This window comes from Sardina pilchardus, chromosome 1 (assembly GCF_963854185.1).
Source record: "Sardina pilchardus chromosome 1, fSarPil1.1, whole genome shotgun sequence".
In the NCBI taxonomy this organism is placed as follows: Eukaryota; Metazoa; Chordata; class Actinopteri; order Clupeiformes; family Clupeidae; genus Sardina; species Sardina pilchardus.
Window position 1 is genome coordinate 9,722,167 of NC_084994.1, and position 16,349 is coordinate 9,738,515.

Sequence of the window (16,349 nt, forward strand, 5' to 3'; positions counted from 1 at the left end):
CCCATAGGCTAACTTCGGAATTTTAACACAGCAATAATTTAGGCTGCATGGGTTGTATGCATACAGTCGAATTTACAAATCCTAGTCTAGGCCCTACTACCAAAGATCCTTCATTACAGGCTTTACTTAAATCAGCAGTTGATGTCATGGGTGAGCCAATAACCTCGCCGCAGAGTTTACCCTACAATGTTTTTCCATACGCGGAGTTGTTTTCGCGGGTGGCGAATTTACGAATCCCACTAGCCTATGGGCCATGCCAAAATTCACCGACCGCCGCTTCTGATTGATTAAACTTCGCCGTCGTCGCCCGGCAGCAACATAGACATATTCGCGTGCGAGTCTGCATTGGTGCAAAAAGGGATTCGGAGATGTAACCAAAGTCTTAGTCCTGTTTAAAGGATCAATTTAGGAGTTAATTGATCTCATACTATACGTTATGGAGCGTGATGGGGGAAGTTCAATGTTATGTGTGAAAGTGTGTATTTTGTAATTAGCTGATATGGGCTGAATACCAAAGTGAGCCCTGAGGACTAAGGACTAGACTCACAGAGGTTCCGAGTGAGCTGAGTGAGATCACATGTAGCGATGTTTAATAACAGACGTTGCTGAACTTGCATCATGCATTTGTGTCGTGTTGTTGTTTACCTTTGTAACTTCCGGATTTTCTCTGCGGTAAACGTCACAACAGTTTGAACTGTGGGTAATTCCCTTTGGTGAAGTCTGCACAGATGCAGACTCCTAGCCTGGAAAATTCAGACCCTGGTCTTGCAGGCAGGACATATAATTGGCCAACTAATTATTCATGGAAAGTTGCTTTCTATAAAAATAAAAAAAAGAAAAGAAACCCGACTTAGCCTTTCTTTTTGTCTTTATTTTGTTTCTCTGTCTACAGGTGATTGAACTGATTTGGATGGGATCGTCTTTGCTCTGCTAACAACATGGACCTCGGACTTCCATTTAATTCAGTCTATGCTGAAACACAACAGGTGGACCTGAGAGTGATGGTGAAAGAAGAAGATATAAAAGAGGAGGAATATGATCATATGATTTCTTGTGCAGATGAAGCAGAAAAGCCCTTTGCAGAGTTTCACTTTAATATTGAAACAGACGTCACAGAGTCACCAAGGTCTACTTACAATGAAATACTACAGACAACAGTGAACACTGAAGTGAAGAAAGAAGAAGACGAAGAGGAAGAGGAAGAGGAGGAGGAGGAGCAGCATGAACTTCTGCTGGAAAGTAAGTAATCTAAATAATCTAAATAATCTGGTGTGTAGCAATGCATTTGTGTGACTCTAGAGGGCGCTGTTGCACTGAATCACTCACATGCACAACAAGATATTACCCACGTAACGGGAGCTCATACACACAGACAACAGAGAACCACGTTGACGTTTTAGATTAGAGACGCGCAGTAGTCGAGTTGAGGGGGGGATGGCATCCCCCTTTGGAATTGATATGGTCAAAATCATCCCCCTTCTGAAACGGCCATCCCCCTCCCCATCCCCTGTAATTTTTTCAATGAATGTGGAAATATCACCATTATTTCATTTTCAACATTTAGCTTTTGCGCACATCGAGGCTAAAATACTGTGGACGAGGGGCATGCTCCTCCTATTGTCACGGCAATCAGCGACATATAGAAGCATGCAGCCTTCGTTTACTGTCTATGCGCACAGCAGGTGATTTCATTCAGCAGCATCTTGGCCAAGCGACAGCAAAGTTTGATCTAAGGGACGTTGGCATAAAAAACCTGAAACGCCCAGTCTCCCTTGTTTGCTAAAGTGAAGGTACCTAGCCAGCGAGCTAGGTGTTCACGCCAGCTGTTTCTGAACAAACTTGCCATAATGACATTGGAAAGGATAGGCTACCGTAGCGGCTCATGGCGAGCTAATGCAATGTTATCCAACTTTTTAGGTCATCTTATTGAGAGTGATGTATGAATGCATCCTCACTCACACGAAATAATAGTTTTGTAGTGTGCGGTTCTGCAAATAGACAAGGTCACGAGGTGGCTGAAGAGACAAACGTCTGAGCATCTGTTCATCTTTAGAATTATTATTCCGCTGTGCAGGTTGCCTAGGCACAAAGAATACGCTTTTGTTTGGCTTTTTTAAAGGTAGAACGTAAGACTGAGACTGAGCTACTGTACAAAGTATCCCACCAACATTGTTGTGTGGCAATTAAAGTTTCTGTTCTAGGCTACTGTATGGTGGTAGAATTCCAGAGTGAAAGCAAAAAGTCTCAACTTTTTTTGTTGGTTCCATTTAACTTAACTAGATTGGTAATTATAACAAGTCATCGTTGAATGCATTAAAATTGATGTCTGGTTCACTAATTCAGATCTGATAGATATTTAGTATATTTAAGCCACTTCATAACAGACAGTCTCCAGTCTTGCGATCATGCTCATGAAAAGGCAGAACCTGCTTTAGACTGTCCCTAGGTGGCTTTACTACGGATCAACAAGGACCAGGGCCGGCTCAAGGCTTCTCCCCATTCATCTGTCAAATGAATCCAAACCCTGAACACATACTGAACATTTGATAAAAATCAGATCTGACGCAACCCAAAACATCTGATTGCTTTTGAACAACTGGGCCCTGATGTCTTTAAAGACATCTTTACATGTCTAATGTAAACCTAATCAAATGTCTTTACTGTTCATCAACCTTCTCTGTCTTGTATGTGTAAGCCATAAGTAGTGATTACACTTTTGCATTTAAATTCAATTTAAAGTGAATTATTTCCTCATCAATAACCAGGTTTCCATCCAAGGCATTTTTGCGAGAAAATGTTTTAGCGCTTTTATTTTTTACCGATATAGCTGATGGAAACGCTAATTATCGATAGAATTTTGCAAATGTCGACATAATATTTTTCCGTATTTAACGCATTAACACTATCGATTCTTCAAATGTCGCAAAAAATAGATTGGAAACACTTTTTGTCGGGGAAAAAAGGCTTTATCGCACATTCATGTATCCCATGATGCATTATCATCACTTTGAAATAACACAAATATCGCGAGCGGTTCGCATGGACAGTTGAGGAGACCCGCTGGTATTTCCTCAATTTAATTGAGGAAAATGATATCACAGCTATTTTTGATGGAAAACGGCAAAGAAATGCTACAACATATGTGAAACTGAAATTACTGTTAGCTGGCTAATTTAAAAATCTGTCTGACTAATCTTTCCGTTTTTGTTTGTTTATGGAAGGGGGTGTCACGTGCAAAGCAAAAGGGAGATAATTTGCGACGTACCCAAAATGATGTATGGAAACGGCTCAAAGGCAGATTTTTTTTGCGATACACCAAAACTTATGCGACAGTTCGTTTTAGGGGTGTGTGACGTCAACACGCACAGCATTTTATCGATAAAAAACCAGTTGGATGGAAATAGGCTGGAGACAGCAAATATTGCAAAAAAAAATTCACGCATATTCTGTTTGTAGATAACAAAACGTCGCAAAAACTGGATGGAAACTTGGTTAGTGTTTAATTGCTTAATGTGGTACATCTGTCTGTTATTCTAAGTCTCTATGGTAACTCTTCATTCTAATTCTAAGTCTCTATGGTAACTCTTCCAGGTGTATCTGAACATCCACATACAAGGCAACAGAAGATCCACGGACAGAATGATGAACTCCACCTGCAACATGAAGGAAGGCTGCACCACTGCACCGTCTGCAGGAAGAGTTTCACAGCCCTGACAGAACTCGAACAACACCAGCAAACGCACTCAGTTATGGTGAATCAAAAGAGGTCTCGCAAAAAGCCACGTAGATATTCTCAGTGTGAAAAAGCCTCCTCAGTAGTTAAGCACCACATGGTTACACACACTGGAGAGAAGCCTCATGAATGTACTCAGTGTGGAAAAGGTTTTTCACACAGCTCAAGCCTTTCACGCCACATGCGTGTACAAAGGCACACGCAAGTACACACTGGAGAGAGGCCTCATAAATGTGTCCAGTGTGGAAGATCATTTTCAAACAGTTCACATCTTAAAGACCACACGTTTGTACACACTGGAGAGAAGCCTCATAAATGCTCCCAGTGTGGAAAAGCGTTTTCAGTCATTGCAAATCTTAAAGCCCACATGCGAATTCACACTGGAGAGAAGCCTCATAAATGTGCCCAGTGTGAAAAAGCATTTTCAAAAAGTTCAAATCTTAAAGTCCACATGTTCGTACACACTGGAGAGAAGCCTCATAAATGTGTCCAGTGTGGAAAAGGTTTTGCAGACAATTCAGCTCTTAAAGCCCACATGCGAATTCACACTGGAGAGAAGCCTCATGAATGTATCCAGTGTGGAAAATCATTTAGAACGTCCCGAAATCTTCAGCGCCACATGCATACACATAATGATGAGAAGCCTCATGAATGTATCCAGTGTGGGAAATGTTTTTCAAAAAGTTCAAAGCTTAAAGTCCACATGTTAGTACACACTGGAGAGAAATCTTATATATGTGTCAAGTGTGGAAAATTATTTTCACAAAGCTCAACTCTTAAAGCCCACATGCGAATTCACACTGGAGAGAAGCCCCATAAATGTGCCCAGTGTGGAAAATCATTTTCATTAAGTTTTAATCTTAAAGTCCACATGTTAGTACACACTGGAGAGAAGCCTCATAAATGTGTCCAGTGTGGAAAAGGTTTTGCAGACAATTCAGCTCTTAAAGTCCACATGCGAATTCACACTGGAGAGAAGCCTCATAAATGTATCCAGTGTGGAAAAGATTTTACACAAAGGTCAACTCTTAAAGCCCACATGCAAATTCACACTGGAGAGAAGCCTCATAAATGTATCCAGTGTGGAAAAGATTTTACACAAAGGTCAACTCTTAAAGCCCACATGCAAATTCACACTGGAGAGAAGCCTCATAAATGTATCCAGTGTGGAAAAGATTTTACACAAAGGTCAACTCTTAAAGCCCACATGCAAATTCACACTGGAGAGAAGCCTCATAAATGTGCCCAGTGTGGAAAATGTTTTTCACAAAGCTCAACTCTTTATGGACACATGTTAGTACACACTGGAGAGAAGTCTCATAAATGTGTCCAGTGTGGAAAAGCATTTAGAACATCCAAAGATCTTCAACGCCACATGCAATCACATACCGGAGAGAAATGTCATAAATGTGTCCAGTGTGGAAAATTATTTTCAAGAAGTTCAACTCTTTATGACCACTTGTTAGTACACACTGGAGAGAAGCCTCATAAATGTGCCCAGTGTGGAAAAGGTTTTGCACAGCGCTCAACTCTTAAAGCCCACCTGCAAATTCACACTGGAGAGAAGCCTCATAAATGTGCCCAGTGTGAAAAAGCATTTAGAACGTCCACAAATCTTCAACGCCACATGCTTACACATAACGATGAGAAGCATAGTGGTTAGTCTTCTCGTCAGCCATATACATTAATAAATAGGCAAAAAATTGTATATGAAATGTGAATAGACTATCGGTAGTAGAGATGTTGGAAGGCTTGTTATGTTATTATAATGTGAATAGACTGATCGAGATGTTGGGAGGCTTGTTATTATGTAATTATAATGTGAATAGACCGATCGAGATGTTGGGAGGCTTGTTTTCCCTCTTCTGTTATTTGCTTTTATTTGTTATTGCTGTTTGCTTTTGTTTGTGTAAAGCACATTCAATGACCCCTGTGTATGAAATGCGTTAAATAAATAAACTCGACTTGACTCCTCTCCTCCTCTTGGTGCTCCTTGATTGCTTCTCATCGGACTCTCTTCTCTCTTACTCATTCCTCTCTTCTCTATTCTACACACTCACTCCTTTCTCCTCTATTCTACACACACTCCTTTCTCCTCTATTCTACACACACACTCCTTTCTCCTCTATTCTACACACACTCACTCCGTTCTCTATTCTACACACACTCACTCCTTTCTCCTCTTCTACTCACTCCTTACTCCTATTCTACACACTCACTCCGTTCTCCTCTATTCTACACACCCTCACTCCTTTCTCCTCTATTCTACACACTCACTCCTTTCTCCTCTATTCTACACACACTCACTCCTTTCTCCTCTATTCTACACACTCACTCCTTTCTCCTCGATTCTACACACACTCACTCCTTTCTCCTCTATTCTACACACTCACTCCTTTCTCCTCGATTCTGTCAGGAGGGAGAACTGTCAATACTGAAAATAAATTAGATTTCTTTTGTTTCTCACGCAAAATCTGTGGAAATTTCAACATTCTTCTTCCTGTTGCTGCCTCTGTTGTTCCAGACTACAAAACTGCTGCAATGACTAAACGAGGTGTGAAGCTGGGACCATGCAAGCACATAGGGGGGAATTCTCCCATGCGCATAAAGGTGCGTAACTGTAGGTTCACACCGCTGCCGACTTGAGCTTCCAAAGATTCAGGAAGTCATTCATTTTCAATGGAAGCCGGCTTCTCTCAGCTGCAAGCAGCGGCAAATCCGTTGGCGTCGCGTTTTGGGCGTCCTGAGGGTCAAGCAGTAAGTTGAAATTGGCTCTCAACTTTGTGGTAATACGCTATGACGCGGTTCAGCCGCAAACGAGTGCGGCCAAAGCTTCCCACGGCGTCCTTGGCAGGGCATAAGTCGGCAGCGGTGTGTAAGCTGAATAGTAAAAATCCTGTTATAATCAACCACTTTGAAAACTCAACTCAAACTCAACAAACTCATTACTGTGCAGCTCGCTACTTGCATTCCTACTACTTTACGCTATTTTTAGAATTATGTTTCAAGGGTTTTTACCTGTTAGGAGTAAGAAGATGTGATATTTGTTAACACTCTCTCATTCTCGTACTCACATTGACACTCTTGTTCTCTGGCATCAGAAACCCACCAGCGGTTACATACGTGAATGGAAAAGATCGCCCTCTGCTGGACAGTTTCTCTAAGCAAGGTGACTGTATCACAACAACAGGGGCCTCATTTATAAAACGTTCTTACGCACAGATTTGATCTAAGACTGTGCGTACGCTCAAATCCATGCCAATGCTCAGATTTATAAAAACAGTCTTTGAAGTGGAAAAGTGCTTATCTCCACGTCAGGTTCCAACCTGACGTACGAACTTACTGCAAGTAATCTGAGGTCCAAATGCGATGAATTCTCAAAATCCCAAGAAAACCAACAATCTCATGTATTTCTCTACCATATGCATGATCAGTATCAGCAGAAGTTGTTAGTAGTAAGTATAAAAGTTGAAGTTTTAACTAATTCTTAAAGGTTGGAAAAGGAAAGTGAAAAAATTAGCCTATCATATTGTAGTGCTTTGTTTTTATTTTCTATTATGATCTTTTTATTATTATTATTATCATTATTATTATTATTATTATTATTAATACTCTTTGCCCATCTATGCTTTTATTTGCTATAATTACTGTTTGGTTTTTGTTTATGTAAAGCACATTGAATGACCTCTGTGTATGAAATGTGCTATATAATAAACTTGACTTGACTAGTGGAGGCTAAAAGTAAGTAAACACAGTTCATTCACCCAAGGCATTTCAGAAATAAAGTTTATCAACCTCTCCAAAGACGTATTCACCTATTTCAACTTTTAACATTCAAAAACCACACTGTATGATCTGCATTCACAATATGAACACTCATCGACACTCTGAGAACCATTTAATCCACTGGTATTTTTTTTTAATATAAACACTTGATAATATCCTCTACCATAATCAAACATGTTCTGAATGCCTTATGAAACGGCTGGCACATTACCGTGATCACAGAATTCATGGTTTGCCCACTTCTTATTTTACTACTACACCCGTGCCATGCCTAGGCTATATCATATCTATTTCATAGCATAAAAAAGCAGGCAGGCCAGAGAGTCATCTATTTAATGTTCCCATCGATATTGACCATAAAGTGTCCATTTACGCTTGTTTAGAAGAGGGAAATATGACTTGCATTCCTGATATTCCAAGCTCCGCAAAATAAAGTATTTTAATGTAGGCTATATATGGACAGGTATTTTGCATCATCTATACATTGCAAAGGGACATAATCTATCCTCTGAAAAGCAGAGTCTTGCATCTTCATAATTGCGACCGAGTTGCAAGGAGTTGCATTGAATACGTCTGATTGCTCTATGTCTGATGGCAGTGCCCAAGAGCAGATGGCAATACGTTGATAACTACTTATACTACACTTCGCTATACGGTAAAAACATAGCCTATCCTAAAATAAATGTTCGGTCTACATGACATACTGTACAGTATCTCGCTTATAATTTAGTCCGCCGTAGGCTACATGGGCAGTATCTAACCCTGGGTCATATTGGAAACGTAGCCTACTGTACCATAACGTAGACCTAAATTATTATGATATACTGTAGGTATTTCCTTCATAAGGTAGCCTACTATTTTCTATTACCAAAGTAAACCTATTACATTTGCCACACATTGCCTACTACATTACTGCAAGCAGAAGGAATAAAAGCAAGCAGAGAACAATGGACATGGATGCATATCTCTTTCCAGAAAGCGCTGCTTGGAAAATTATAATTAGTTATTCGAACTAACAGCGTATAAACATAGGTTAACATCAGATGGCATAGGCTGGGCCTTTACAGTTGTCAATATATGTATTTTAGGTACAACTCAGCCATTAAAACCTATGCTAATGATATTGATGAGGGGGCGTTTACAAGGCGGAGACCTAAAATCACCTGGCTGCGCACAAGTTCACGTTCATTTACGATTTATAATGGCCACGTTTTTTTGTGGCCATTATAAATCAAACCAAATCAAATAAAGGCCAAAATAAAAAATACCAAAAAAGAAAAGTTATTTTTAAAGCTGCTAAGCTGCAGCTGAATGTATGTAGGAAGTTTAGTTTATTTAGTAGGTTTAGTTTATTTCAAAGTAGGCCTACAAATGCACACTGCACTTCAGCTGTTGTAGCCTATTCAGTGTTTGAAACAGGTAAAAAAAAAAAAAAAAAAAGATTAACATTTTTAAAAGTTTACTAAATCTGTTGTGTTTTGCAGCTCCCGACTATTCTTTTTGTCAGAAGAAGGGGGAAATGGCGTTTTTGATAATAAAGGTTGCAGACCCCTGTCGTAGGGTTAGCGGGGCTTTTATTTTGAAAACAATTCTAACTTTTAGCCGCCTTTCCTTACACATATCCGGTATTTTGGTACATTCTATTTTCACTACAATCACAGTAGGCTACTCAAGACGCGAGCAGGACATTTCATAGTCTACCACAGGCAACGCAAACGTTGGTTCAAGACATGTTGCGGAGCCAAACACCAAATCAGCAGACCTAATTTGATGCAGCAACTTCGGAAGGTATGTGTTCTGTCGTAAACAATAGACGAGAGCTAGCCATCCCAAGATGTAGGCTAACTTCGGAATTTTAACACAGCAATAATTTAGGCTACGTGCACACAGTCTTTACTTAAATCAGCAGTTTCTCCCGTCATGGGTGAGCCAATAACTCGCCGCAGAGTTTACACTAGTCTAGGCTACAATGTTTTTCCATCCGCGGAGCTGTTTTCGCGGGTGGCGAATTTACGAATCACGCCAAAGTTCACTGAACGCCGCTTCCGATTGGGTGAGGTTCGCCGTCATTGCCCGGCAGTAACATCACCATGCATTTGTGTCATCCTGTTTACTTTTGTGATCTCCGGATTTTCTCCGCGTTTAACGTCACAACACTTTGAACTGTGGGTAATTCCCTTTGGTGAAGTCTGCACCGATGCAGACTCATAGGCTGTGTCCAGAAGTCAAGCGTGCACGCTGGATAGTACCTTCTTTCCAGTAGGGACTTAGTTAGCGACTTAGTTAGCTTGCTCCTCAGCGTCCCTACCAGAGGTGATTGCTCATTGAGTGCAGGGGAGGCTCAGCCTCCTCTAAAATATAATGGAAAATTGCATCAAATAATGCCTATTATGGGCTACATTAGCAAGCCTAATATTCCAACCAGAACAAGCTAAACGTGTTAAACTTAATGGCTATATCGTTATATATAACTACTAGAGGTGGGCATAGATTAATTTTGTTAATCTAGATTAATCTCACTGTAATCTTGAAATTAATCTAGATTAATCTAGATTAATTTTAGGTGCACCAGCGCAAAATTTAGGTGCACCCACATTTTTCATTGCATCGCCTTTAACGCTAAAAGGTCACCTTTTTATTGCTGTCCTTTCATATAATGATTTTTTTAACAACAAAAAGTCTAGAAAAAGCTTGAAACACAATAAAAGATTTTTTTCTTTACAAAATTATTTATATAAGCCTATTCTACATACTGAAATGTCTGATATTCATGACAGCACACTTTATGCAGATTGCAGCCTACTATTCATATTACAACTCTGCCTCTTTAATTCAGCTGTCTGCTTGAAACCTCAAAATGTAAACAAAGTAGCATAGTTGGCTAGTTTATCATAGTTTACTAGTTGGACTGCTCAGTTTCCCCACGTGTTTACTGTAAGTTTCAATGTGGGCTAATAATTTTTCTCCTTTTGAGTTTTGGAGTTGGAAAACATTGGTATTGAGATTATCATCCAACTCATGCAAGAGTGACTTGAATGTAAGAGTTTTAATCAACTTTCTGCAGCAATGATGCTAACCGGAATTTATATTATTTTAGCTAACGTCTTCTATATGCATCATTGCTTTCACCATAGTGAATGTTTTATTTGGATTAAATGTGCATGTCGAGGGGCGGGTCGCGACTCGCGAGTGTCCATTGAGCGCGCACGGGAGAGTGAGGGAGAGGGAGAGGGAGAGAAAGAGAAAGAGAAAGCGGGCCAAGGAGAGGGGGGTTACTTCTATTAGGAATGAGCGATCAGGTGCCGATTCTGGAGGGGTCTGAGCTTATCGTCCATGTTGGGACGATGTAGGCTATCATTGGTTACTGTTTGGTAAAGTTGCACGTATTGTCTACAATGACAACTTGTGAAAGAAAGCAGCCGAGCAGCGTCAGGTGCACCAGTGCGACCTAGACTTTTTTCAGGCGCACTCTTAAACATTGGCGTTCGCGCTAACATATCAAGGTGAAAGTGATCATAGCTTGCGTGGTATAGACCCAGCTCCCAGCCCAACTTTGAGAATAGATTAACGCCGATATTTTTTTTATCGCCCGATAAGAGTTGCACGATAACGCAGCACGTTAACGCCGATAACGGCCCACCACTAATAACTACAGTTTCGTTTCGCAGTAAGGTTTTGCCGGCATCTCGTGATTTTGCACGCTTAATACATTGCTGTGACGACACGATCCATTAAAATCCCCATAGAGGTTCGGCTTCACTGGACTTCAATGGCACTACGGAGTGGGCTGGTCTCAGTGCAGAAAAAGCTAAATGTTTATTGGATAAACGCCGCAAAATCGTAATTTCTAGGGAAGCCCGGCCTCTCTGGGGGTGAATGGGACAGTGGGATGGCTCGGATGCCGAGCTTCTGTATGATGATTGGAGGAACCGTCATTTTTTTTGATTGACAGCATATTTCGCGATTGCACAGGACGTTTCAACAGAGACTGCTCCTCTGATTTCAAGTTCAGCGATGCGTGAAAGTTATGGAACCTTGGTTGGCAGATGAAGTCGAGAGGCAACGTTAAAATTTAATTATATTGCAGATGTTGTACATAGCCTATCCTATCAATAAAACCGTAATTTGGAGTTACAGAGTTCGTGATTTTTTTTTGTTTCAGTAGTAGTTGTAGGCTAGCCACATAGCTCGCTATAATAACTGTGTTGCTTGGCTAAATTATATAAGCCATTGTATATAAGCCATTGTAATTGTATAAGCCATAGCCTTCCCGACCATGGGAGATTCAAAATAAAACAGCAAGGCAGATGGACGTAGGAATAGTCAACGTACTATAACTGTAATAACTAGTAGGCTACCAAATAGCATATTTAACCCCTCAAAGTGAACTGGTAAGATGTAAGCTTAGTTCTAATCTAACCAAGCCAGCTGCCATGTCTCAGAACCCTAACGTATACTGTTGGGTCTATTCTGTTTTAAATCCCCCTCAAATAACAATAAAGCAGCAATAATATTATTTTAATAGTTGACCATTTTCATCACAGCTTCCCCTATTCCAATGAGCAGCAACCGCCACTGGTCCCTACCTACATTTGGACAGCACTAACTACAGTAGTTGGCGTCACCTGACTCGGGGGGGGGGGGGGGGGGGGGGGGGGGGGGGTTTAACGATTTGCATGACGTGTGGAGCTTGACCTGCGCTGCGCAATGGATTATGGGATATCTGAGGGCAAAAAAGATGCATCGAAGCATGCTTGGAAATCACACCAAACGAAGTACCCAACTAGTGAGAGCGCTTGACTTTCTATTCTGACGTAACTTCAGGAAAATGCACACTGCCCAGCGTGCGTACTGATGTTTCAGACACAGCCATCACCTGGAAAATCCAGACCATACACTAGTGATAGCCAGGCTAGGCAGCACATATAATTCGCCAACTAGCCTAATTATTTATGGAAAGTTGCTTTCTATTAAAAAAAAAAATAAAGAAAGAAAAAGAAAGAAACCAGACTCAGCCTTTCTATTTGTCTTTATTTTGTTTCTCTGACTACAGGTGATTGCTAACAACATGGACCTCGGACTTCCACTTAGCTCTGGCTGTGCTGAAACACAACAGGTGGACCGGAGAGTGATGGTGAAAGAAGAAGATATAAAAGAGGAGGAATATGATCACATGATGTCATATCCAGATGAGGGAGAAAAGCCCTTTGCAGAGTTTCACTGTAAAATTGAAACAGACGTCACAGAGTCACCAAGGTCAACTTACAGTGAAATACTACAGACAACAGTGAAGACTGAAGTGAAGAAAGAGGAAGAGGAGGAGGAGCAGCATGAACATGTGCTGGAAAGTAAGTCCTCTCACATAGAGCTAAATAGTGTTGTGTCAATGCATTTGTGTGACTCTAGAGGGCGCTGTTGCACTGAATCTCTCATATGCACAACAAGATATTACCCAGGGGGTCAGGATTTGACAGATTAGCTTTTTTACAAGGCCCTGCCTTCTGAAATACATCTCCTATCGAGAAGTCCCAGATCCTTGTGTGGAGCTCAGCGAACTACAAGGATCTGGCGAGAGTCAGGTTACGTGTTTAGAGGCACATTATTGAAAAGGGTCCCGTCTGAAACAATGTCGGGCGACCAGCATTCCGCCCACAGTGTAATCAAATACCCTGGTATGGCGGTCTATTCAAAATTCATATCATAACGAAAATAAACACTGGTATTCGGTGTGAACTGGTATACCGCCCAGCACTAGCTTTTGGTCATAAACAATGATTCACATTTACAGTGAGACTTCATCTGACCCCTTTCAAGCCATGGCCTTCTGAAATGTTAACGTCAAAATCCAGTCGCGCACTCTTCTCACCTTTTTCACCCCTGACCCGTTTTCATGCCTGTAAAGTAGAAATTTGACAATATAGGACAATCTCCTTAGGGTCATTCCACATCAAATCAACCAGAGCACACGCCCTTGCGTCTCAAAAAAATCTGAAAAAAATTCCATGTTACCCAGGAGACACTCTGTAAAATGTTTTTGCGCTAAGATCAATACTTTTCAAGTAACAGCCAGTTTTACGGGGGGAGGGGGTCAAATTTGTTCTGCCTCTTTTTTTTGTCAAAGTTCACAAGCTCATTGCTCAAGAACTAGAATCTGTAGGAGGCTCAAATGTTGCAGGCTGGTGCATAAGTATGCAGTAAAATCACCATGAGTAGTCTGGATGATCCTGCATGGTCATAGCAGTACCTCAAAGTTGATCAAAATGTTATTGGAGTTCTTGGCTGGGCTCTGTTTAGGCTTACAGAAGACATCTTTTACTCAACATAGGCTCTTGATTTTCCCCCCCCTTATTGAGATCAGTAAAAACACTCTCCGAAAAAGCAATGAAGAGAAAAGAAAATCCATCAGGGACTGAACAGCAGACCTCACAAGTTTGAAAAATAATTTTGGATCTCATATTCAGAGCACCCTAACACCTTGTGGGAATATACAAAGATTTTTTAAAATATTTTTTTCTTTAATCTGCATCAGCTCTTCTTTTTAAAAACACCAATTTGACTTGTCTTATGCGAATCTTTCTTTTTCATTTTCCACCCTAAACATGCAAAATGCCACCATTGAGATCAATATGTCTTTTCCCCACCACTGCAATTTCAGTGATTTCAGTGACTCTATACAAAACATATCTCAATAGATGTCAGTGGTGCATTTTGCCCTTGCAGATTAAAGAAAAAAATATTAAAACAATCTTTGTATATTCCCACAAGGTGTTAAGGTGCTCTGAATATGAGATCCAAAATTATTTTTCAAACTTGTGAGCTCTGCTGTTCAGTCCCTGATGGATTTTCTTTTCATTGCTTTTTCGGAGAGTGTTTTTACTGATCTCAATACAATACAGTGTTTTTACTGATCTCCTACAGATTCTAGCTCTTGAGCAATGAGCTTGTGAACTTTGACAAAAAAACAAGAACAAGTTTGACACCCCCCTCCCCCCGTTAAACTGGCTGTTACTTGAAAAGTATTGATCTTAGCGCAAAGCCATTTGACAGTGTCTCCTGGGTAACATAGGCACGCATGGTATTTTTTTCAGATTTTTTTGAGACGCAAGTGCGTGCGCTCTGGTTGATTTGACGTGGAATGACCCAGCACTAATTTAAAGTGAATTATTTCCTCATCAATGTTAAATTGCTGAATGGAACACCTTATTAGTTATTCTTCTAAGTCTCTATGGTAACTCTTCATTCTAATTCTAAGTCTCTATGGTAACTCTTCCAGGGGTATCAGAACACCCACATACAAGGCAACAGAAGATCCACGGACAGAATGATGAACTCGACCTGCAACTCAGAGGAAGCCTGCACCACTGCACCGTCTGCAGGAAGAGCTTCACGGCCCTGACAGAACTCGAACAACACCAGCAAACACACTCCGTTATGGTGAATCAAAAGAGGTCTCGCAAAAAGCCACGTAGATATTCTCAGTGTGAAAAAGCCTCCTCAGTATCACATACCGGAGAGAAGCCTCATAAATGTGTCCAGTGTGGAAAATCATTTAGAAGGTCCCAAGATCTTCAGCGCCACATGCCTGCACATACCAGAGAGAAGCCTCATAAATGTGTCCAGTGTCAAAAAGGTTTTTCACAGCGCTCGACTCTTAAAGCCCACATGCAAATTCACACAGGAGAGAACCCTCATAAATGTGCGCAGTGTGGAAAATCATGTTCACAAAGTTCAAATCTTAAAGTCCACATGTTAGTACACACTGGAGAGAAGCCTCATAAATGTGTCCAGTGTGTAAAATCATTTCAAACATCCCAACATCTTAAACGCCACATGCTTACACATGAGAAGTCTCATAAATGTGTCCAGTGTGTAAAATCATTTCAAACATTCCAACATCTTCAACTCCACATGCTTACACATGAGAAGTCTCATATATGTGCCCAGTGTGGAAAAGGTTTTATACGCATTTCAAATCTTATAGAGCACATTAGAATACATACCGGAGAGAAGCCTCATAAATGTGTCCAGTGTGGAAAATCATTTTCAAAAAGTACACATCTTAAAGTCCACATGCTTATACATACCGGAGAGAAGCCTCATACATGTGTCCAGTGTGGAAAAGCATTTAGAAGGTCCCAAGATCTTCAGCGCCACATGCCTAGACATACCAGAGAGAAGCCTCATAAATGTGTCCAGTGTGGAAAAGCATTTAGAAGGTCCCAAGATCTTCAGCGCCACATGCTTACACATACCGGAGAGAAGCCTCATAAATGTGTCCAGTTTGGAAAAGGTTTTGCAGACAATTCAACTCTTAAAGAACACATGCGAATTCACACTGGAGAAAAGCCTTGAAAATGTATCCTGTGTGGGAAAGGTTTTTCACAAAGCTCAACTCTTAAAGCCCACATGCGAATTCACACTGGAGAGAAGCCTCATAAATGTGCCCAGTGTGGAAAATCATTTTCAATAAGTTCAAATCTTAAAGTCCACATGTTAGTACACACTGGAGAGAAATCTTATATATGTGTCGAGTGTGGAAAATCATTGAGAAGGTCCCAAGATCTTCAACGGCACGTACTTACACATAATGATGAGAAGCATAGTGGTTAGTTGTCTCGTCAGCCATTTACATAAATAAATAGGCAAAATATTGTATATGAAAAGTGAATCGGCTACCGGTAGTAGAGATGTTGGAAGGCTTGTTATTATGTTATTATAATGTGAATAGACTGATCATGATGTTGGGAGGCTTGTTATTATGTTATTGTAATGTGAATAGACTGATCGAGATGTTGGGAGGCTTGTTTTCCCTCTTCTTTTATTAGCTTTT

At 40.7% G+C, this 16,349-nt stretch overlaps 2 protein-coding genes across 2 annotated transcripts in view; both read left to right on the forward strand.

The window, feature by feature from the left end:
* The window catches only part of LOC134076299 (zinc finger protein 729-like), a 42,417-nt gene extending 36,697 nt beyond the window's left edge, over positions 1 to 5,720 (forward strand). Inside the window, exons 6-7 of the mRNA XM_062531287.1 lie at positions 905 to 1,239; positions 3,592 to 5,720. Coding sequence (XP_062387271.1) covers positions 905 to 1,239; positions 3,592 to 5,396 — 2,140 coding nt within the window. The 3' untranslated portion in view covers positions 5,397 to 5,720. The remainder of the gene's footprint in view (positions 1 to 904; positions 1,240 to 3,591) is intronic.
* A 3,522-nt stretch (positions 5,721 to 9,242) lies between these two features.
* Positions 9,243 to 16,349, forward strand: part of LOC134091470 (zinc finger protein 93-like) — a 29,070-nt gene continuing 21,963 nt past the window's right edge. The window contains exons 1-2 of the mRNA XM_062544343.1: positions 9,243 to 9,307; positions 12,573 to 12,867. Coding sequence (XP_062400327.1) covers positions 9,290 to 9,307; positions 12,573 to 12,867 — 313 coding nt within the window. The 5' untranslated portion in view covers positions 9,243 to 9,289. The remainder of the gene's footprint in view (positions 9,308 to 12,572; positions 12,868 to 16,349) is intronic.